Source organism: Panthera uncia, chromosome D1, assembly GCF_023721935.1.
Source record: "Panthera uncia isolate 11264 chromosome D1, Puncia_PCG_1.0, whole genome shotgun sequence".
Taxonomy (NCBI): Eukaryota; Metazoa; Chordata; class Mammalia; order Carnivora; family Felidae; genus Panthera; species Panthera uncia.
This window is the reverse complement of record NC_064808.1, coordinates 12,239,369-12,263,898: the sequence shown is the minus strand read 5'-3', so window position 1 is coordinate 12,263,898 and position 24,530 is coordinate 12,239,369. Positions and strand designations below refer to the sequence as shown.

General features: G+C 39.3%; 1 protein-coding gene across 1 annotated transcript in view; it reads left to right on the top strand.

Annotated features, from left to right (window-relative positions):
• The first annotated feature begins 3,618 nt into the window (after positions 1-3,618).
• The window catches only part of LOC125911314 (fatty acid desaturase 2-like protein FADS2B), a 35,646-nt gene continuing 14,734 nt past the window's right edge, over positions 3,619-24,530 (top strand). Inside the window, 5 exon segments of the mRNA XM_049615192.1 lie at positions 3,619-4,177; positions 13,161-13,271; positions 15,827-16,024; positions 17,500-17,601; positions 22,094-22,219. Of these exon segments, the coding sequence (XP_049471149.1) occupies positions 3,851-4,177; positions 13,161-13,271; positions 15,827-16,024; positions 17,500-17,601; positions 22,094-22,219 (864 nt within the window). The 5' untranslated portion in view covers positions 3,619-3,850.

The following is a 24,530-nucleotide window of genomic DNA, read 5'->3' as shown; positions in this document are numbered from 1 at the left end:
TTCTCTCTCTCTCAAAAATATAAATAAACATTAAAAAATAAAATTAAGGAAAGACTCACATTGTTTTTAAAGATGCCAGAAAGGTCGGGAGACACAATGCCAGCCCACAGAAGCTCCACAGGCTGGATGGATAGATCTGTAAATACACGAATGACTGACCCTCCCCTGGTAAAAGATGCTAGTATTTCAAAAAAATTCATTGTGGGATTGACATCTCAAATGTTGACTCATATCCTTAAAGGATTATCTTCTTGTAATCAAAGTAATCTTGAACATTCCCACCGATATGAGGTGTTTACCTCTTTTTCCACAAGGAAGACTTAGAATATGATGAGGAAGATAGTTACTGAGGAGCAATCCATCTGCTCTCTATGAGTCTGGGAATAGCCCCTCCAACTTTGGAGAAGATTTGGACACAGTCACATACACCCATATTCTGACAGACTTGCATCCATTCTGAAAAGGAGTGTGTGCTGAGAACTGAGCGTGCTGAGGGCTTTTGTTGGGAAAAACCTCCATTACCAATACTTTCTGAGCCTTACAAACACCTTGCACATAAAGCAGGAGCAAAGCCATGCCAATTACTTTATTCAAAGAGATTCTGGTCCCAACTAGCAAAGGCTCGTGTGCTCTCCATCTGTGACGAGGCCAGCATAAGAAATCATTCTAACCTATCCCCTGACCCACAAGAGATCCCTCTGGGGAGGACATGTGCATGCCAGTTGGCCAGCAATAGTCCTAGAGCTGTTTACGCACAAACTGCTCAGAAAGCAATTGTTACACCTCCCTGTGAAATGAAGTAAGGACAGTTTCTCTCCCTTTCCATACACTGAAAAACTTGAAGTGTTGCCAGAGTCCATCAGTTTCAACATCTCATGTTATAGATGAGGAAACAGTCCCAGTGAATGAGCAAGACTTGCAGTAGTTGGGGACCAAGCTGGGACTTGGTCACTGATGTCAGATGTACTTTCTTTCTCAACTCCATACCACTTCCTTCTTTCTTATCTACTCCCTTTATTTTTTGTCTCATTTCCTGCTCTCTCTTTGCTGCTCTCCTCCTCCCCCCGCTTTCTTCCACAGAATTGAGTAAAACAAAAATGGAGTCCACTGGGAACCAGTCCCTCCTGAAAGAAGGTAGAACAGAACTCCTAGCCTAGAAAGTCCCAGATGTCAGACCCTTTGTTTTGGAGGTGAAAGGGGAAGAATCAAGAAAGACTCACTTTCCCCAGTCTCAAACACCCCCAGTCTCTTCTCCTGGGCCTTAGTAATGATGTTCTTTTTAATGAAAACATTTTTTAAAAAACAAATAAAATGAAGTGAGGGCCAGACACAGGTAACTACATTCCAAAGCAAGAATAAAACATGTACAATAAAAATAATAACAGCAGCTTCATCTATTAAACATTTCCAGGTATTAGGCACTAAACTAGCTTCTTCCAATATATAAAATAATTTAATCCTCTTTACAAATTCATAAGTACACATCTGTTCACCCCATTTTGTAGAATAAAAAACCTGATGCACAGAGACAGTAAGAATCTTGTGTAACAATACTCAGCTTAGATATTTCTGGATCCAGTTTCTTGTTTCTAGTATTATAAAGTCTCCCACACTCCAAAACAAACAAGCACAAAAGCTTTAAAGGAATGAGTAGCTATCTTTATAGTCGACTTGATATCCAAGCAAGTACAGACAGGAAATGAATGATTACAGAGGCCCTGCTGTGCACTGAGTGTTTTCAATGCCAACACCAATGGGAGGATGTGAAATTCTTTGGTTATCTCCCCCAACACACACACACACACAAACACACACACACACACACACACACACACACACACACACTTCCCACCAGTGTATTTGCATTGTGTAATATAGCAAAAGGACATTATCTCAAGCTTACATAAAGGGCCAGCCAACCCCCCGGACAAGCCCCATACCTGCCCTAGACAAATTTACAATCAGAATATTGTCTTCAAACTTCAATTTTATTGAAATTCTGCAGGTAACCTGAATGTATGTGTATAACCTACAAATATGAAATGTCTATATGTCAGGTTTATGAAACTTCCACACAGAAATCATGGAAACTACTGAGGGTTTCTGTAAATACCACAGTGTTTATGTTAACTTAATGAAATCCTGAGAATAGTGTTTCTTTCATTATACAGATGGGAAAACTAAAGCCCAGAGAAGTAAGGTGATTTGCATGACGCTCTATAGCTAATACATGATAGACAGAAATATGACCACAGGTTCATCTAGTTCCAAACTTCATGTTCTTTATTTTTTTATCGGGTCCCTATTTTTTTAAACAAAAAACTGCTTTCTCTGAACTATAAAGTAACATGTATTTATTTGTAGAAAATCTCGGAAAAAGTATTAAAAATAAAAATGAAAAAGTGTTTCAATATCACTATAATCTAAGCTAATGCCAACACTTTGACATTTTTATTTCCAATCACATACTATTCAGTAAATAGAATTTTGCTATTTTTTTCACTTTTTATATTGTAAACATGAGTCCATGCAATTAAAAATTCTATAAAAACTAACTTTTAATATGTATATAATATCAATATGTACATAGTTTATCAGCCTTCTTCCTTATTGCTGGTCATTTAGGCCATCTCTGATTTTAACCATTATAAAAAGTACAAGAACAAAACCCTTAGTATATAAATCTGGGGCTGAATTACTGATGATTTACTTAGGACTGATTTCCAAGTATGAAAATGGACATGTTCTATCATTTCATGCTGCTGCTTTTTTTTAAAACTAACACCCTCCCCACAACATCCACTACACTACCCCAAAATCTCTCCTCTGACTCATTTCTAAACCACTGAGTCAAGTTATTGTTATATATGTCTAGACCCTAGGTTTGGAGAATGCAAGGGGGAAAAGTCAGATATCTGGAATCAGGAAGTCTGGATCCATGCACCAATTCACTTGTTACCAAAGTGATTCTGACATATTACCTGAGGCCTTCAGCCCATGTTTCCTCACCTGGAAAACGAGACTGGTTTTCTACCAGGTACTACTAATAGTACCTCCCTCAGAAGACTGATGTGAGGATTAAATCAGATAAAGCAACGGCTTTATCAGATTAAATCAGATGTGACAATGGCTTCGTAAATCATCATGCAATCTGGCAAACATCTGTTGCTATCACCTTTAGACGTGTGACAGATTTAGACGGCTTTCAAAGAATAAAGAGAAAAACTAGTTTCCCACTCATTGCTGTTTTTGATGCATTTAAACCTTGCTTTCAAAAAATATTGCTTAAAAAAATGAAAACCCTAGGGAGAAATAACAGCTGTCATACAGAATATCCCCCAAGTCCCCCAAGCATTCGTGTCATCCTGGAGATTTTGATAGCTTTTGTTCACACGTGGAATTAACAAACCTAAATGTCTCTATCCACAGGCATGCCAGAGAGCTGGGGAACCCAACTCCATGGAGTGGCAGTGTAGGACAGCCCTGTGACTTGAGTCTTGCCCAGCAGCCCTGGGGCGGGCCACAACTTTCAGACCAACTGTGATTGGTCCAAGCTCTTTACCAGGGGACATTTAATGATGAAAGAGGATGCTGCTAAGACATCAGCCCGCAGAGAGAAGGAAGGTGACCAAGCCTCTAGCAGGGCAGAGAAAATCAGGACAGACAGAGAAGTGTGGGGCTGGGGATGAGCTCACTGTCAGGATGGTGAAGAGATAACTAGGTTAAAAAGTTTTCTGTGCAGGCATCACACTGCAGTAGAAGAAGAAGGAAGGAAAAGTGTCATTTTATGGTCTAATCAGAGGCAAATATTAGAAATTTCAGGAGCCAACCCGGAAATCAGAGGGGTACAATGACGACAAAGCTTGAAGAAAAGCATGCAGGTAATGGGGACCTTGTAGGAGAGGGTCAGCCATACCTGGGTGAGAAGTATCAAGAGAATGGGAAACCAGTAGCAAATGGGAGAGGTGAGATCTCTGTAAAGCAGGAGGCAAATGGAAAGTGTGGCGTGCCCAGAAAAAGTCTCAACATGTACAGCTGGCAAGAGATCCAGAAACACAATCAGAAGGCTGATCAGTGGCTGGTGATCAATCGCAAGGTCTACGATGTTACTGCCTGGGCCAACAAGCATCCAGGGGGGAGCCGAGTCCTCAACCACTATGCTGGGGAAGATGCCACGGTAAGGAACTCAAAGCTCTGCCTTCTCCCTTCTGACTGGTGGGTGGCTGGGACTTGGCTCTCTTTCCCAAAGCATTTGAGTACGTGCTCAAACTCCACAATTGCTCATCTCCTCCCAAACCAATTTTTCAGGATTCCTATCCAGCAAGAACCTGAAACCAAATAAGCCTCAAGGACTAGCTCATTTTGGGATGGGCTCAGATGCTGACAGTGGATACTGTTTGTGTATTTTGGATCTTGTTTTCTCTTGGTGTTGTGTTTTGAATTGGAGTCACTGTTTGCTTCCTGGTTTAGTATAGTTGACACACAACATTTCATTAGTTCAAGTGTACAATATAGTGATTCGACAACTCTATACACTAGGCTATGCTCACCACAAGTGTGGCTACCATCTGTCACTGTCTTTTAAGAAGAAAGTTACAAATGCATGAGTAAAATTTGGGAAAAATCACGTCTGTGCCCATCTAGAAATTTCTCAGACTCTTATAAATGGGGTGTGTAAAAGGAAGACGGCAATTCACATGATAGGCATCAAAATGTTAATAACAATAACACAAACCTACAATTATGGATAGTGCTTTTCTAACCCAAGTCACAGGATCAGCTCAGATGATGTGTTGGCAAAGATGCAGGCCTTCAACCACCTTGGAAATAACTGATAAACTCACTCAGCTTGAGACAGCTGAGCTGATGAATCTTTAATTTTCTGATGATGTTTATCTCTAAGAAGTTAGGGAAAAAAAACATGATTCCACATCCAACAAGGTGGAATTAATTAATAAAATAAAACCATCAGGACTTAGGATAAAATACCCATGCCACCTTGGGATTCATATCTTAAGAATGAAAATCCTGAGTGTGGCCAGCCATGTACCCTAGACTTTATGTAAGTAAATCCAAAAATGTTTGGAGAAAAGATTCTTGCAAAGGAAGATGGTTCAGGAAGGATGGGAGGCTCCAGAGGAGTTCTGACAAATGTAATACCCCATAGCTACTCAGAATTCAGGGAGCCTGAGCTTGGCAACTGGATACATGAACGTGGGAAAGTTGTTGAAATGCTCGCAGCCTCTGCTTCATCATTTGTAAAATGGAAATGACCTTACCAATCTAACTGGTTTATGGTAAATGGGACTAATGCTTGTAAAGTGTTTAGCACAATGCCAAACACTTAATAAAGTTTCATTAAATTCTAACTATTATGATTTATCTCACTGGCATCCATAGCCTCAGAGGTGTGATTATTATTTCCTGCTTACCACCAGCTTAGAAATCTTGATTATATTTGGTGTCATCTGATTGGGAACAGAGGAGCCCATGGTGGAGAAGCATCATTCTCTCTAGTGAAGGAGGCCAGGACATAAAGGACCTACAATCAGAGACTTACTCTACAACCTAAGAGGTGTTTGCAGGTTGTGCCCTGAAAGGCAACTGTGGACTAAAGAAAGTATTATCTCTGTGAGCTGACCCTCAACGCATGGCTGCACTGGCCCAGACAAGAGAACCATTCTTTTATTTACATGGAAACTCTCCTCCAAGCTTCCACCCTCCTGATAAAAGGGTAATAATGATAGTCCTTCCCACAAGATCATTAATTTACTCATTCATTTAGTCATCCATTCTAAAACCCTTGTTAAAGGCCGAGCATAATGATTAAGAGTACAGGGTTGGGAATGAAAAAGGCCTGGCTTGTATCTGAGCTCAACTACTTACTAAGAATGTCTTGAGGAGGTTGCTGAAGCTCTTGGAGCCCCGGGTCTTTTATCTAGAAAGTGGGAATAACAACACTTTCATCTTAGCCTTGTGAAAGTCAGTAGTACTTATGGTGTTTGGCACAGATTAGATACTGAGAAAATGGCAATGCTTTTGTTTTATTATTGCTTAGTTCTTCTGAGATGGGTTCTAGTTTTCTCCAAAGAAAAGATTCCATAAAACAAAATCAGCATATCTACTCCTGTTATTTCCCATCTGAGTTGTCTGATTTTTTTCAAACCATACGATTTAAAACTAATGGCACAGTGCTAATTATCACAGACTAGGCCCAGTCTTCTAATCTGATGAGAGTTTGCTGGGGAAAAGCCAGAAACAAACTGTAAATCCAAGAAGAATTGATGATATAGTTATCAATATGATAACATATGATGGGCTGTTTTGCAATTATTAAATGAGGATGACAAAGCATTTGAGGACAAGACATGCAAATGAAACAATATTTGGCCACAAGTTTCATGTAAGGCAACAGTATGTTCCAGGACCATGAAAGGAATAAATGCAATCTTGTGATGCATGTACATGAGCAGCATGTCCAGGACAAAGAAAGCAAGTTAAGTATCTTGTGTGCTGGTCAACCCACTTCTTATCTCCGGACACCACACTCTAAGTAGGACACTGAGAAACTTGAGTTCTTTCTCGTGAGGATCAAAGGACAATACGAGAGGGAAATGATGAAAAAAACTTAGAGGAAATATAGAAAAGTCCATCTAGCTATTTGGAGGACTACCATGTGGAAGACAGGAGAGTTGTGTGCAATTCCAAAAGGATGGCATGGAGCCAATGGAGGTGAGGCTAGGGCAGAAGAAGAGAGGATGTGCACAGAGGTGGAGTGAAAATAGGATTCACGTCAGGAGTAAACACCCAGGCAAAATGGGCATCTCAGCTTAGCCGCTTTCTTTTTAGGACAATATTGGCATGTAGTAAGTGCTCAGTTAGTGTCAATGACTCTCATAGCATGAGGAGGAGAGGACGAAGGGAGAGGAGGGGTAGAGAAAGAGAAAGGGGAAGGAGAGGAAGGGAGTTGAAGTCTGAGCCATGTCTTCCCCTTCTTCCTCTTTTTCCACTACACATAATGACACTTCTCTGGTCAGCATCCCTCCTCACCCCCAAACAGCACAACAAAACCAACCAGGATTTCTAAGTATTAATGAAGGAAAGTAATAATAAGTAATAATAGTTGTATCTTCTCTAGGTTGTCAACATTTCTTAAATTATCTGGTTCTCACTGGAACAATGATTCAAGTAGAAAATAGGTGGAGAAGTAGACAGAGAGAGGGGTGCTGAGGTGCTAATAGGGGAAGATGGATCATGAGGACATGCTTTCTTTCAGAAAGGCCAATCTGGCAGCCAAGTGAAAGCTGCACTGAAGAAGAGTAGCCAAAATTGGAGGAAGCCCAGGGAATATGTTGAAGATCTGAACAAGGCATTGACCACAGGAATGGAAAAGAGGGGGTGGCTGCAAAGGATGTCTAAGAGACATAATTTATAAAATGTGATGAGTGACTGGTTGAGCAACTGTTGAGAAACAGTCTGTCTGCCCTGTGCATATGTGACATAGTGAACTGGGTGACTATGTCCATGACAGAATAGGGAAGCCAGGAGGATGAGCAGGTTTGGGAAGGAGAGCAGAGAGAGAGAGAGAACTGGGGCTGGAGCTCAGCAGAAAGTATCACAGAAAAAAATCTCGGTATAGGGAAGAGCTTTCAAATAATGAAAGTTCTCAAACAATGAAATGAGTTGCAGTGGGAAAATAACCCTCTGCTTATTCCTGTGGGTGAAGGGGAATCTGGGTGACTTTAAGTGAACATTCTCCATTCCGAAAAGGCTTTCTCCCAGATAAAGGGCAAAGACGGCGTTTTCCTTACAAACTGACCTATTCATAATTCATGTACTACCCAAAATATGAGGGGACTTGTTCTAGCCTTTGCCTTGGAGCACATGAGACCAGAGACGGGTAAGCATAAGAGAAATTACTCAAAGATGTGGTAATGCATATGTGGTTGGGTGTTGACTACTCTGGTGAGCTTTTGTGAGGTGAGTAAATCAAAATCCATGATCTAGTTATCATGTTTTGTAACTCTGTGTGTGTGTGTGTGTGTGTGTGTGTGTGTGTGGGTGTGGGTGTGGGTGTGTGGGTGGGTGTGGGTGTGGGTGTGTGGGTGGGTGTGGGTGTGTATAAACATTCGCCATTGGTGTTTTATTTCCTGAATTTGGGAAATTTCAACCCACCCCAGACGAACTAAATATAATATAAAAATGCAATCATTTATTGATTTATTTATTTGGTCTGATTTCCAAAGTCTAAGCTCTTAGCCACTAGGCTAGATCCTCAATAAGTTTTAACAGTGACTGAATAAATTAATGGAAGAATTAATAAACCCACTGGGCAGAGTGGGTGCCATTATTATCCATATTTAGAAAAAAACCGAGGTTTGAGAAATAAAGTAATTTGCCCAATATAAACCAGCTTACTCCTACTGCACTGTGCCTTAATGTGAACAGGAAAGGCACACTCCTTGGGTGGTTGTAGCACAAGATTTTCCAAATGGAATGATTGCTGGATTTTAGACCATACACACCCTCCTGGTTGGGTGCCTTTGTGAAGGGCATAACCTCTCAACAGTACTTAAGTTGTAAAGGCAGGCTTTTGTAAAGGCAGGGAAAGTCAGAAGGACTTTCCATATTTTTCTCTTCCTCTAGGGATCATAGTTCTACAATAAAGCACATCTCCCCATCTCCCATTCAATAACAGCAGAAAGTTAGCAGGATTTCTAAGCTATTTGTAAAAGCAAAATAGTCACATCTTTCCTGTGTTGATATTGTTCTGGAAATAATCAGTTTTGGATGAGTGTTGGTACAAATTTATGAATAGATTGAGGAGCAGGATTATGGTTGAGAAGGTAATCAATCAAAAGACTGCCAGATGAAATGGGAGGTGCTGGGTAGGGAAGAGAGGCTGGTTGTTAAGACCTATGTCCTCTGAACTCAACACATTTGAATGCTTCCAGCTTTTTCCTTGTTAGAGAAATCCTATACTCATCTCTTCATTCTTCCTTTCCTGTATTCATCAGGCATTCACTGATAATGTGCCATATTCCAGGCAGAGTGAGACAGTAGGCATAATTTAATCAATAACACATGGCCTTAGTCTTCAAAAACTCTTAAATACCTAGGAACAAATTTATCCAAGAAGGTTAAAGACCCACATACTAGAAAATATAAGACATAAATGAGAGAAACTGAGGAAGATATAAATAAATGGAAAGATATTCTATGCTTATGGATTGGAAGAATTAATATTGTTAAAATGTCCATACTACCCTAAACAATCTACAGGTTCAATGCAATCCTTGTCAGAATTCCAATGGTAGGGGCACCTGGGTGGCTCAGTCGGTTGAGCATCCGACTTCGGCTCAGGTCATGATCTCGCGGTCCGTGAGTTCGAGCCCCGCGTCGGGCTCTGTGCTGACAGCTTGGAGCCTGGAGTCCGCTTCGGATTCTGTGTCTCCCTCTCTCTCTCACCCTCCCCCATTCATGCTCTGTCTCTCTCTGTCTCAAAAATAAATAAACATTTAAAAAAAAAGAATTCCAATGGTATTTTTCATAGAAATAGAATAAACAATCCTAAAATGTGTACAGAACCATAAAAGACCCCAAACAGCCAAAGCAACAATTAGCAATCTTGAGAAAGAACAAACCTGGATTTCAGTACATGATACAAAGCTACAGATGAATGGATAAAGAAAATGTGATACCTATGCACGCACGTGCACACACACACACACACACACACACATAAATACACACACACAAACACATAAAAAAGAATGAAGTCTTGCCATTGGCCCCAACATGGATGGACCCATAAAGCATTATGCTAAGTGAAATATGTTAGACAGAGAAAGACAAATGCCATATGATATTATTTATATGTGGAACCTAAAAAAGAAAACAAAAAACCAAGCTCATAGATACAGAAAATAGATTGGTGGCTACCAGAGGCAGGAGGTTTCTCCTGTGAAGAAGCTCAAAAGTGCAAGCTTCCAGTTATACTAAAAAAAATCACGGGGATATAATGTACAGCATGATGACTATAGTTAGTAATACTTTATTGCATATTTGAAAATTGCTGAGAGATTACATGTTAAAAGTTATCACAAGTGAAAAAAAAATTGGGGATTATGTAAGGTGACAGATGTTAACCAGACTCATTGTGGTGATTATTTTGCAATGCATACGAATATCAAATCATTCTGTTGTACACCTGAAGCCAAGGTAATGTTATATGTCAATTATACTAAATTTTAAAAAGAAACACAAAAAGACCACCTGAGAAGGGGCAAGTACACAGCTTCATTAAAATACAATTTGAAAAGTTATAGAAGCTAGAGGAGCCCAGAAAAATCATAAATAACTTTACTGAGTTAGGAGAGACAATTTGTAATCTGAATCTTGAAGGATGAAAAGGAATTTTTATAGAAAGAAAATGGAGGAAGTCAGTCAAGACAAAGGAAACAGTATGTTCAAAGTTTCAGAACAATAGACAGGCATGGAATATTTATTGAATGGAGAGAGGTCAGGTCTGGTAAACAAGATGGTTCATGAAAGGTAATGGTGAAAGGTGAGCCTGGAGAGGTAGGTTGGAGCCAGAGGCAATGTGAGGGGATTAAAACCTAATGTGGGAAGATATTACTATCCGCCCAGCAGATACATGCTGATTTTAGCATCATCCCAATCTGAAATTACTTCTCTCTTAAGAGGCCTTTCAGAAAAGTAATTATACATGTTATGACTGGAATAAACCTTTATAGCTTCATGGCTGTAAAATCACACAGCCTTTAGTTCAAATCCTAGCTTACTATCTACCTAATTATTGTGGCATTTTGGACAAGACGTTCTCTCCTCTGAGACTTGGTATCTTTATCTTTACAGAAGAAGCAATGGAATCTCATAGATCCAAGGTGATGGTTATGAATTGGCCCATAGAGTCTCTTGTACACAGGATATACACAACAGATGTTAGAACTATCCCCTCTTCCTTTCAGTTTACCCACTCTCCTTCCTTCAGCAGGAATATACTTGCCCAAGAGTGTTGATAACATAGCCTGTTTTTACAAGTCTTTCAAAAAAAAAAAAAAAAGGATTTCACGACTTCCACAATATCCAGACTCTATTAGGAAATGCTTTTACATCAAATATCTAAGACTACCCAAACTCCTTTGTTATGCTGCTCATCAGTACAATGAAAAGAGGCCCACATAGCAGGGCAATGCCTACTGTGCTGGAAAATTCTGTTGGTCTTTAGGCTATGTGATTACAGCATTGCCTGCAAATCTTGCTGGGAATCAGAAAAAACGATGAACCCAGAAGAACATTATCATCAGCATACTGTTCCAGGACTCTGTATGACTGCTCAGAGTAAAACAAAATTTCAATGGCTTACCTTTCTTCTACACTCTTAACTTGATCCATGAGAATGTTTTCCGTCCTAATCTGCTTTTAAACAAGTAGAATATGATTTGCCACTATGGATCATTCTGAAATACTTTAATTCCTTTCTTAATCACAGAAAGGCTCTCTTCCTGGTTTGGGAAACTAAGTTTTAGACCCACAGAATGTGATAGTTAAGAAAAACTTTTGAAATTATATAGTGCAGAATTTCCCAGGGTGGGTCAGAGGAAGTATGCAGAAACAGAATGAGCAGTAGAGACTGGACTGGTTCTAGCAAATGCAAAATCCTTTTTCCATCATTGACTCTAGAGACCCTTAGGAGAAGTAAGTCTAAAGAGTTGATACTGCACCCTTTCAATTAATGTTATTCATTATATAAACACCTTCTTATAAAGTAGGCTTCTATGTAGTTCTTAGATGTATCCAAGGTTGCTTTACACTTTGAAGATGGAAGGTTCATTATATTCACTAAAACAATTTAGAGTTCATACCACATTAGGCTTTGGAGTACAGGAAGAAAATCTCTGAGTTGTTATATTGAAGAGAATGTAGGTAGTAAGTTATTAGCACTTGAAGTATATATACAAGAAAGATGGCTAATATGTTGATTTGCTTAATCCCTACAATCACTTTATGAATTGGTTGGCTATTACCATCACCCTTATGTTAGAGAAAACAGAAGCACAGACAAGTTCAAGAAACTTGTCCACAATTACACAGCTAGTAAGTAGAAACCAGAATTTAGGTACAGAAAGACCACTCCAGGGTCCACTGTCTTAGTCAGTACTATGGAACAACAGCACTTTACAGTCATGTGTGTGGCTTCCACGTATTCAAGTTATGATCTTAGTTATATTTACTCATTTTTGATCACTCCTGTTCTCAAAGCTGCAATAGCAGAAAGTCTAATATCTACCTCTTGGAGAATTCTCCTTCCCCAAAATCTGTTTTATTCTTTGGGAAGGAAGAGAATATCTCTAACTTTCAAATACAAGCAGGATATAGGGACCACCACTGTTTGTCATAGCCTGTTTGAGGTCCTACTTAACATGGACCTGAGATGGGGAAAAGCAGTTGGTCACCTCTATGTGCCTGGCTGTCACAACCCTTGCAGAGATTGGCCTAGCACTTTTTAGAAAGAATGATGAGACCCCTCCAGTGAAAAACTTGTGAAGAGCGTGTACTTTAGACAGCTCAGACCTCAAGGGCTGTGCTCCCTTTCTCTCCTGTGCATTAGTCCTACACTATCAATGTCAACTTTAACCAGTTTTTTTTTTAAAAAAACTTAATTCAAATGTTTCATTCCTCTTGGCTTTGGCCAGGAACCAAGAGGGATATTTGATGGGAGATGTGCTTTTCACAGCTAGTCATGGTTGCTGCGTGCTTCTATGTGAGCAACTTTTACCACCCTGATGTTGGGCTTTGAAGATTCATCATGGCTCGCTAACTCAAGCAAACTAATTCTTCTGGTGCTCAGTAAAGTAAACAGTGATCTCTTCCAAAGCTCAGGAATATCCTGGCTGTGTTGGGCTTGCCTAATGAAGCAGTGCCTCAGGTAGGTGGATCTCCAGCATGAAGCTTTCATAGAGTATCTCCAAGGGTAATTTTGATTGTTCAACTTGAAGCATCAACCTGGGGTTAGAAGAAATCCTCTGTAATAGAGTCTGCTGATTCCCAAGATGGGCACAGGATGAGGCAAGGAAGGGGACTATTCTGTAGATAAGCGTGTGTGTAAGCCTCTATCAATTCTCTGTGATTTACAGGATGTCTTCAGAGCCATGCACCTGGACCTTGACATTGTAAAATTGTACCTTAAGCCACTGCTCATTGGAGAGCTTGCCCCAGAAGAGCCCAGCCAGGAGAGAAACAAAAGTGTGAGTGGGGTCTCAGGACCCTTGAACATATGGAGGGATGGGGACAAAGGCCAGTTTAGCGATTCCTGACATATCCAAGAATTGATCCTTTTTTGTGAGAAACTGACCATTATGCCTAGGTGATCCTGTAATAGCATAAATGAGTAGTTTCTACATATTACAAAACAATGTCATCCTCCTTAGACATTCAGAACTCTTAAACCTCTGTGTAAGAAAGGAATGAATTGTTTGGTCCTACAGTACCCCAGAAGTTCTGTGTCTCTAAGTACCTCCTTTATGTCAGGCAACTACCAGATACAACTTTTGTCCAGTGACTGCTTACAATTGCTTGATGTCTGTGCCTATATTCACTGCTAAAGTAAGTTTGATGAAAGCAGTAGATATGTATGTATATTTTGCTTATCTCTGTGTCCTCAAGAACCCACCTGCACAGGATCAGACATGTAGTAGGGACTCCATAAATAGCTACCAAATGAAAGTTGTGAATATATCCTAACAGCAGCCCTTTTTACATTTGGTGAAATGTAAATATACTTCTGCTTCAGGAAATGAGGAAACAAACTCACTGAGGAACAGGCAGATTCTGAAGACGCATAACTCATTTTGTGTAGACCTCAGACAAACACTTAGGCTCACCCCTCAGGCCCACATGCATCCCACACAGCTGTGTGTCAGGAAACCCAGCCCTGTATTTGGCAGCGAGGGCTCTGAGGCTGCACAGCTTAGATTCACAGCCCAACTCTGCCACAGGTTGTATGGGTTCAGGCCACTTCCCAAACCTCTCCATGGCTCAATTTCTCTCTCTGTAAAAGGGTGACGACAGTTGCACCAACTTCCTAGAAGATATTGGGGAATTATGGAAAGAGTTAAAAGCGCTTCAAGTGCTTAGAACAGTGTCTGGAATGTAGTAAATGCTCAATAAATTTTAGATACTATCATCATGAACTCACTTGTGGCACCAGCAATTGACAAACCTCCAGATATGTCCCCATCATTTAGGGCAGGAGACTCTAGGGTAAACAAAAGAAATCGATGCAAAGCTTAATTGTTTCTGCTAAAATTTTCTTGAAGGAAAAGAAAATCCACTAATGGTTGATAACTATAAGACAACCATTCATTATCTAAAAGAGTATTGGTTTCTGGGGGGTAAAGTTCTGCCAAAATTTTTCTTTAGTGCATCTATGTAGATACTATGTATGTGTGCAAAATAATACATATATACTCAGATATATGTCTATAGACAATTAATATGAGCACAACACTTGTGTCAGAAAGCATAAGTTGAATTCCTGCCTCTATCACCTACTTGCTGATGATTTCAGACCAGTGCTCATGTGGGCTTGCTGACCCCTTACTCTGTACACTAGATGAGTTGGAAAATATGACCAGGTTGGCAAGCACTCTAGAGATGCCTCTTAAAGTTATCCATGGTCACCAAAATTCCAAAGTTGATGGAGGCTTGAGAGATGAACCCAGGAAACAGATCTTTTAAAAGTTGAATCAGTGAATTTTTTTTGGCTTCTAGAATTATGTTCATAGAATTTGCTTCTAGAATTATGTTCATATGTATATAAATTCTCTCCTTTCATGTATCTGAACAATCCTGCTCTCTTTCTTATGCTCTGGTCATTATGTCACCTGTCCTGGTTTCAAACCCATTCATTAGTCATTAAGCAAAGAGATATTTCTTTCCAGCCCTTGCACTGACTCTACAGTCTGACTGGCAAGCTTATAAACCACTACTAGCCTTGCTCATGCACCCACATGCACATATGCATGTTACATAAACACAGAACCAGGAAACCCCCACCCCCCACAACACATATCAGCACACACACACTAATGCCACCAGAGATCCTGCCCTGTTTATAGGGGTCCATCAATCAGCTCACAAGAAATTCATCCTTTGAGCTAATCCAAGTGAACAGCATTTTTTTGTCCATTTTTATTTTATTTTTTTTAAACATAATTTATTGTCAAGTTGGCTTCCATACAACACCCAGTGCTCATCCCAACAAGTGCCCTCCTCAATGCCCCTGCATTTTTCTGTGTTCATCATTTTAATGAAAGGGTCCTTTGCACATACTGAACTGCTGATGATGTAGAAAATTCTGTGTAAACTGTACCACTAACTACAGTAACACAGATCCATATAGACAACACAGTTCTCCAAAGCATTATTGGAGATCAATCAATCAATACCTGAAGCAATACTGATGGTTTGAAAGGCAACAGTTAGACACAATAACCATCTTCACAGCCCCCCTGCCAAAAAAAAACCCACAAATTCTGAGCTCCAAAATAGTTTGAGGACAGTTTACAAACTACTACTACTCTTTCTATTCTCCAGGGGAAAAAAAAATGTTATCATAACTTTTCAAAAAAGTTTTGTTTGTTCATAGTTTTATGTTTTTAATTTTGCCCAATTAAATTTATTAATATAATTAAATTTGTATTCATAAAATTAAGGTACTAATAAGGTAATATAATGGATTATTGTGCTCATTTGTGTTCCCTGAGGGAACTAATTCCTTCCTTGAACATTTATTTCTCAGTCCCAGTTGGTGGAAGATTTCCAAGAATTGCGGAGAACATTAGAGGCCATGAACATGTTCAAAGCCAACCCAGCGTTCTTCTTCCTTCACTTCATCCAGGTCTTGATTTTAGAAACTCTGGCTTGGCTAATAGTGTGGCATTTTGGCAGTGGCTGGGCTGTGACAATATTCATCTCCTGCCTTCTCACAATTTCCCAGGTAAGCACATACCCTAAAACCAAGCAGTGGCTTTAGGGGACGATTCAGAATTGTTTCCTTCTCTCTTTAGACCTGCACCAGCTGCTGTCTGACACCTCCTAGCAAGCTGCTCATCAGTGTCTGACACCAGCAAGTTGCCACACCTTGCCAGACCCCAGTCTCTTGTCTGTAAAATAAGGATAATTTTTATGGAAATGTTATCTACTAACCAAGTTAACGTGAAAACACCTAGCACAGTGACTGACACATAGGAAGTATTTAATTTATGACAGATGCTAGTCTTTGCCCAATTGTACCCATACCAGTTCAGTAACTGAAGTCATTTCCCAGCCATGTAACACTCACCTTTATCTTTTATCCATCTTTCAATTAACAAACAGAGAGAGAGAGTCAAACCAAGAAACAAACTCTTAACTATAAAGAATGAACTGATGGCTACCAGAGGGGAGGGGGCAGGGGGATGGGTGAAATACGTGAGTGCACAAGGAGTGCACTTGTCATGATGAGCACCAGGGGTTGTATGGAGATGTTGAATCACTATATTGTACACCTGGAGCTAATATTACATTGCATGTTAGCTAACTAGAAATTAAATAACACTTAAAAAAAAAGAATGTGTGGATTCCACCATAAATGCCAATCAACTACTGGGACATAGCAGAACATCTGATCAATCTTTGTTGAATGATGTGTGAATCTCTAAACATGGCTTTCTGTGAGCGCAACACTGCATTGCGGACATGAAGGAAAATGCACCTGGTTCCTGCTCTTGGGTAAAGAGTCTTTCAGTGGGAGAGATTCACGTTCAAACTTGTAAACATACAACATGACAGAATGACATTAATGCCAAGGACAGGAACAAACGTGCTGTTGAAGCAGAAAGAGGCATTTAATTCTCATTGGAATAAGTGCAGAAGGTTTTATGGAAAATTAATGTCAATGTTAATTCCAGGATGTATGCCAATTTTTTTTTTTTGTAAAGTCAACTTGCTTTATTCCTTGAAAAGCAACTCTTTTGGAAACTGGAAAGGAAACATTTGTTTGGTACTTAGCATAAGCCAAGCACTTTGTAGGTATTTAAGTTGCCCAACAGTCCATGAGTAAAATGTTATTATCCCTACTTAGCAGGTGAAGAGCTGAGGTTTGGAGCTACTGAGTAATTTGCCAAGATCATTCTTGGCAAGAATGATTTAGAATCCAAATCTTCCTGACTCCAAAGGCCATACCCTTTCTACTCTTCGCTGGAAGATTTTGACAGTGACAAGGAAAATGTTCTATACTGACAGAACCCCATGCACAAAGGCACACTAGTGGGAAAGAACACAATGTGTAAGAAATAGAAAGTGAACTTGGCTTGGAGCCAGATAAGATCCCCCACCATTCTTCTCCTATGGGCTTTGAATCTATGAGTGAGCTCATTTATTAATTTCCTCTTGACTTCTCAACTTCTTTAACAACAATTTCATCTCTTCTAGTGTCAGAGTTCATATCTGCAACATGACTTGGGACACCTTTCCATATTTACGAAGTCCAAATGGAACCACCTGATGCAAAAACTTATGATGAGTCATTGCAAGGTACAGGATGTTCATGGAGCATGATGGGATTCTCATGCTCCTAAGACAATGGTTACCACGTTTGTTTGTGCAGTCATATTAGTAAAAAATGTTTGTGCACAAATAGATTCGCAAATATGCTAACAATGTAGATATTACATACATACTAATATGTAATATGACATTGTAATATATATGCTAAAATTAAGATTTTAATTGTTTATAAGGAAAGGTTTATTTTTATTTAGGAAGTTCCAACAGTTTTTCTTACCTTAAAAAACTCTTTAGCCAATCCTTGGCATCCCATTAAAAAACCACCACACAGGAGGATTGTGCCTTTATAAATGAAGAGGTGCTCTGTAAAATCATGAATGGGAATGTTCTTAGAAGAAATCTAAACATTTACTGCTGGGAAGCAACAGGAATTCAGCAAGCCTGATTAGTCTTGGAAGGATAAGGCTATGATGAAATAAAGGGAAGGATGCAGAAGAGATAAAAGTGAAGAAAAAGAGAAAGAGTGGACAAGAAAGGTCAGATGGCACTGTTCAAGGGTCAAGGACTGTAAATCCCAGACTGGTGGAAAATGCAGTGGTGATGATGGCAGTTGGTCTTGCCTCCCCCTGCCCAAACTCCAGGAGGGCAGGTGCTTTGTTCTATGAGCCACTGCAGTGCAACACCTAGCAGAGTACCTGGCACATAGTAGGTCTTCAATAGCATTTGTTGAGTGGATGGATGGATAGATGGATGGATGAACCAAGGTAACAGTACAGGACTGCCAAGAGTGGGTTTTAGCTCTGACTTGACAAGGCTTCCTGTGTGATCTTGACTGAGTCATATTCTATCTCTGACTCTCAGTGTTCTCATCTTTAATATTAGGAGTTAAACAGGATGTCTGTTTTTCTATGACATTCTAGGATTTAGTGACTATGTACTCTGGCCCGGATGGGGGAAAATGCCTCTGAGCCTTCCATTAAGCCAAATCTTGCATTCAAGGCAGCTCATTTTAGGAAAAACTCCTAAGCACTGACTCAGAGCCTACTTGTTTTGCCTTAACACAGTGGTTTTATATTGAACTGAAAGATACTTAAAATAAGTCTTATCAACCCTCTTTCCAGTTGGGCAAACTAAGCTTAAGTAGATTAAGTAACACAGAGTTGGATCTGGATTCATATTAGAATTAAGTCTGTTCCTCAAAATGGTTAGAATGATTAAAATTGTCATTTTATGTGATAAGTTTCATTTAACTCGAAAATTTCTATAGGTACACAGTCCTGCCCTCTTTCTACTCATGCTTGATTGACAAAGTGTTTCTGTATCCAGTCAGAAATGTTTACCACAGAATAAAAGCAAAAACAGTGTCTTATGTCCTGGTGAGAATTAAGGTAATTCCTTTTGAGGAAGTCAGAGGAAAAGAAAGACTCATGTGGTTTGGAGGTAATTGACAGTTGACTTGATGCCAGTATAAGTAATATTTCAAGCTCCACCCTTGCTGGTCCTTTTAAAAAAAAATCACTGCTTTCCCACTTGTCCAAATTTGTACACAGCTCTCTCTATATAAATTATGTTGCCAGAAACAATTTTGCACTAGTTGAAATGAATATAACCTTGATGACTCATGAATGGAGTAAATAAATAGGAAATGCTCTAAAAGCAAATTGAGCATACTCTACCTTTTTGCAGATAAAACCAGTGATTTGTGAGCAAAATGAGTGTAGGCTTCAAACTACCTGTAGGAAGGAAAGGTGGACAGGAGGGAGGCAGCAAAGAAAATTGTAATATAAACAGCAACAACGTCACCTTCTACATACATCACAATTTTAAATTTCAAAACTTGACTTACTATCATTTTACCCTTGCCCTGAGGGGTTTTTGGGCGGAGTTTTTTTTTTTTTGGAATTTTCACTCACTAGCTGTGCTAGTAATTGTGTATGCCTGATCTTTGCAATGTTTGTGCAATAAAAGAGTGCTTCTGAAAGTATACCGTGAAATTTCTGCACATATTTTGGACTCTTGTGCAATGTTCAAATCAAAATGTGCTCCCTGTAGCATATTTTTCAATGCCCCCTCCCAAGATGCAGCATGCACAGTTTGAAAACTATAAGAATCAAGAATCAAGGATTATACTAGGGACAAAGAGACAGAGTATTTGATATTAAGACCTGCCTTAAAAACCTGGCCTATCCTCTTTCCAGGACTACATCCTAAAATAATTTTGGGGGAGGGGTGTGAAGCATGTTATTTCCTTTAATATTTTTCTCATCCATTCCACAGATGAGGAAATTGCCCAAGACCACGCATACCCAGTAGCAGGGCTTTGAATTCAAGCCAAAAAAAAAAAAAAAAAAAAAATGACTTCAGGCCAAAGTTTGGATTTCTTAGAATGCACCAAGAAAGGACCTAATTTGGGAATGAGGAATGACCTAGGGTGGTTTCTGTATGGAATTGGGTGCAGGGGCAGCCTATTCGCATGTAGCTGATAATCTTCACTTCCAGCTGGATCACTCTATCCCTCGCCTCCAGTAATTGTGGCTTCCAGACCGAGGGGTAAGGGTAGAGCCAGCTGCTTTAGATCACAATTACTCCCATCACTGTTCTAAATTCCAGGACCTTGAGTTGTCAAGATCTTCTCCCTGACCTATCATGAATCAAAATTTGTCTCTCCTATTACCAGTTTCCACAGATAGTCATTGACTGCAAGAGTACAGTTAAAATGTTGGCTCTCAAAGGATTTAATTAACAAAGTGAATCACTGCTTATTGCAGTGTCCTTGTTTGTCTATTGCTCCCATAGGTTGTATGTTTCATAAGTATGGGAACCCCATTTTATCATGTCTAACTCTATATTCCAAATGCTTGTTTCAGCGTCCGATGCATGGGATGTGCTTTAAAATAAATAATGAAAAGAGCAAGTGCATAACTGTAAAAGTGAGTGGGTGGTATGCAGTCAGATGCAAGAAGAGCAGAGTGCAATGAGGACCCCATAGGGGGAGTAAAAATTGATGAGTACAAGTTCAGTTTGACATATCATGAGACATGCAAAGGAAATGTTTGGAAAGTGATTTTCCTTTCACGCGTGAGATTTAGCAGATAGATGTGGGATGGAGGAAGAGAGATTCCACTACAAGGATGGTAAGGAGTGTTAGAGGTGAAAAGAGACTATTGCTCCTGAGAGATGGGGTCACCAGGGGTTTGCTAAGAGAGGACTCTACAACAAGGACTATGGAAGGCAGTGCTAACACTTGCAGATTTCCAAACATGCCCATCCCCCTCAACCATGGATGTAGTGTCCAGATCCGCATAGTCCAACAGAAATATAATGCAAGCCACATTAAAATGACATAAATCATTTTAAATTATCTAACAACATTTCAAAAGATAACTTTCTCACCATATATATATATATATATATATATATATGTTCAAAATTATTATCATTTCTACATGTAATCAATATAAAAATTTTTAATACTATATTTTACTCTCCTTTTTTCATCCCGAGTCTCAAGATCCAATATTACACACATACTGCTCATCTTAATTTGACTAGTTACACTTCAAGTGCTCAATAACCAGCGTGTAGCTCGTAGCTATCATATTGGACTGTGAAAATGTAAAACATGTTTAGGCCAGTTATTGAGAGATGTCAAATATGCAATAAAAAACAAATACTCTTTATTCTTATGTAATAATTTATGCAATAGGGGAAAGGAGAGGAAATTGAATTTCTCAATATGCCAACATTTTACATACATCATCTCTTGTCTCCCCCAAACAACCCATGGAAGTAAATGTCATTATATCATATTTACTGCAGATGGAATACAGGCTCAAAGAGGGTGAAATTTACCCAAACCACAAAGCAGTATTTATACATCCAGGATATGAAACCATATTGATGTGCTTCCAAATCCTTCCTCTATTAAAACTTTCACACTGTCATTGAGACAGAGAAAATCACAAACAACCTAATCAGAGATGATTTGAGCTCAGAGCCAATTGAATTATTTTTATTCTCATTTATCTTTATATGAGATCATGGAAGCCTGAACATGCAGTAATGTGAGCCAAGCCCCCTACAAGATAATTTCAGATCCATGATTCATTTAAATATTCATGAAAGCAGGATTCCTAGGACCATTTTACCCCAAGAGCTAATTGAAGTTTTAGAGATGAGTTTTCTTTATTTGTAAAATAAGGATTTTCTCTGTCCTACTTACCTTCAGAATTTTTAAAATGAGGATTTCCCCCCCCCCCAAAAAAAAAAGGATGGAAAAACATTTCATCTGAACAGGTTTTTGTGAATTTTATGAATTTTCCTGAATCCCATGATTATTTGATTGTAGGCTTTGAAAGGCTCTGTCCAATGGGCCATTCTGTGACCCAGCAGTCAGGGAACAAGTTCCAGAAGCTCAGATATCTTACTTTGACTTTGGAGATGCATGCAGAAAACTCTGAGAGCGAAGGACATCCCAGGAGAGAAATCTTGCAGCTAATGAACCCTCTCTTCTCCTCAGGGCCTGTCAACATCCTGGTGGAATCACCGACACTTCCAACATCATGTAAAAACAAACATCCACCCCAAAGACCCAGATATTGATATGGGTGCACTTTTCCTGCTTGGAGAATTGCAACCTGTCAAGGTACGTTTAGAACTCCTGAGCACTTAAGAAATGTTCCCAAAAGTGATTCCTGGAAATGTCTATGGTCTTGTCCCAGAAAGATAGAGCTGGGGGTTCCCACTTCAAGCACCTTCTCAGAGCATGTCTCCTTCTTTGAGTCCACGATATACACATGAAATAACTGAATTTGAGGCTGTACAAATAGAAGGAAATGTGGAGCGTGTGATTCTATGGTCTTAAATGACACGCCGCCAACCTCCTATGGAAGAAAATATGGTAACTTGTATCACCCTGCTTGAGCAATCCTGCTCAAACAGATCCCTGCCCAGTGGTCACCACTACAACAGAGGCAACATAAGTTGCTGTTAAGAAACCAGATGACTGAAGCTGGCAATGACTCTCCAAAATTTAACGAGGATATGGAGACATTCATTCTCTCAGAGAAAAACATGTCAGTATATTCAATAAGCACTAAATCACAAGTATCTGAATAACTAGTTATCTCAACTAATTCTAGCTCAGTGAGAAGAGGCTGTACTAGTGTTTTTTAGTTTGTGTTCATTTGGTTCATTTATACATGAGCCACAGCCCAAGCGCTTTGTATGATACTTAGACATCTCACCTCTCATTTGGACTTGTTAAACAATAGAGAAAGGAGAGAAAAAATCAACTCCGGAATTTGTCAGTTGATTTTTTTAACCTCAACTTAAAATCATCATGTAAAGGACTATTACCAAATGTTTTAGGAGAAAGTCTTACTTCAAAGAAGGAGGTACAAGGGTAACTACAGAAAGGTCTCCGCCCTCTAGAGAAATGGTAGATCCTGAGAGTCAGGTGCTTAGAAAGAGGCTGCTATTTCCTAAAACAACTAAGGGGTTTTATTGAGAATGTAGTTCTGTCAGTTGCTGCCTGCACTTTGGGCTACATAAACCAAAAATTGTGTAACTTTTTAAAAATAAGTTTTCCCAGCTTCAGAAGACTGTACCTTCTTCTCCAGTTGAATTAGGAAACAAATCTCTTGACTAGACTTAAAAAAAAATCTCTGGCTGTGATCACAAATCAGTTGCTTTTGACAATGGCTCCACAAATAAGTTGGACTTCTCTGATGTTTGTGGACTCCTACGCTCATCAACAAAAGTGTGATACTTTGATTTCTCTAATCATCCCCACAGAGCAAGAAGGATTTGTCTTAACTGAATTTTATGAAGCAGGCCGCCCCTCCCCAGAAGTACCTCCCTAAGGCTATGTTCAGTATACATGCTGCCTCTTCACAAATGATGGAGGTCACCTCCTAAGTTTTATAGCTGCTCTTGGGACATGTCCCTAGACCTTAGGGTTCCGTGTAATAGAGTTTCAGAGCTACTGTCTGAGACATTGCTTGAAATTATTTAAACTCTAAAATTCAGTTGTTTACATCATAAAAAAAAAATAGTTCTGGCGAGCCCTGAACTTTTCCTTCCATCTCACTTTACTGCCAATTTTTCTACCATTTTGTTCAAACATTCTACTTTCCAGGTCCTGTGATCATGTTCTAGAAGACTTACAGCCCTCCTTTGGAGTGAGACTCAAAAGCAGTTCTCCATCTAGGTGTGCCAGCTCCCAGGAATTTCCACCTGCTCTTTTCCCCATGTTTCCCACTACTTAAAAATCTGGAGGTTTGAGAGGAATTGCAAATAGCTCTTATTACATCATCAACATGCTATTTCTTTTTATCTCTGACACTAAAAGAAGGAAAGATCAACCCTACTATCCAAATATGAAAAGAAGTCTATATGCAGGAAGGGAGGTATCAACAAAATGGAGGAGAGCAGAAATCAAACAATGCCCATAGTGCTGTGTCCAAGTGAACATACAGTAAAAATATAGAGCAGACATAAATCTTCACTTTCATTCATTCAACTAAACATTTATTGTATGTTTACTAGGAGATATAACCATTACCTCTATGCCTCCCCTCAGAGTATTTGCTGTCCTTATGCACTGAGCACAGACTAAATTAACTAAGGAGATTCCTAGAAAATTAATCAAATTCCCAGCATTAAGATTTTATGTAATATCATTATGCCTTAGAAATAGTTCATCACAGTGTGAGATCCATAATGAGAACACAAAGGAGGAAAGATGGGACAGATAAGAAGGACCATGTCTATATCTTTTATCATATTACCATTTGATAAATATCTGTTGAAAGAATGAATGGACATGGAGACTGAGCTTCAAGCAGAATTCTAAACACCACAGTTAAGAGAAGCTAGAAAAACTCATCAGAAATATTCCCTTTTGGTCACCACTCCACTCCATAGAAGGACAAAAAATTTTCAAAATGGCTTCC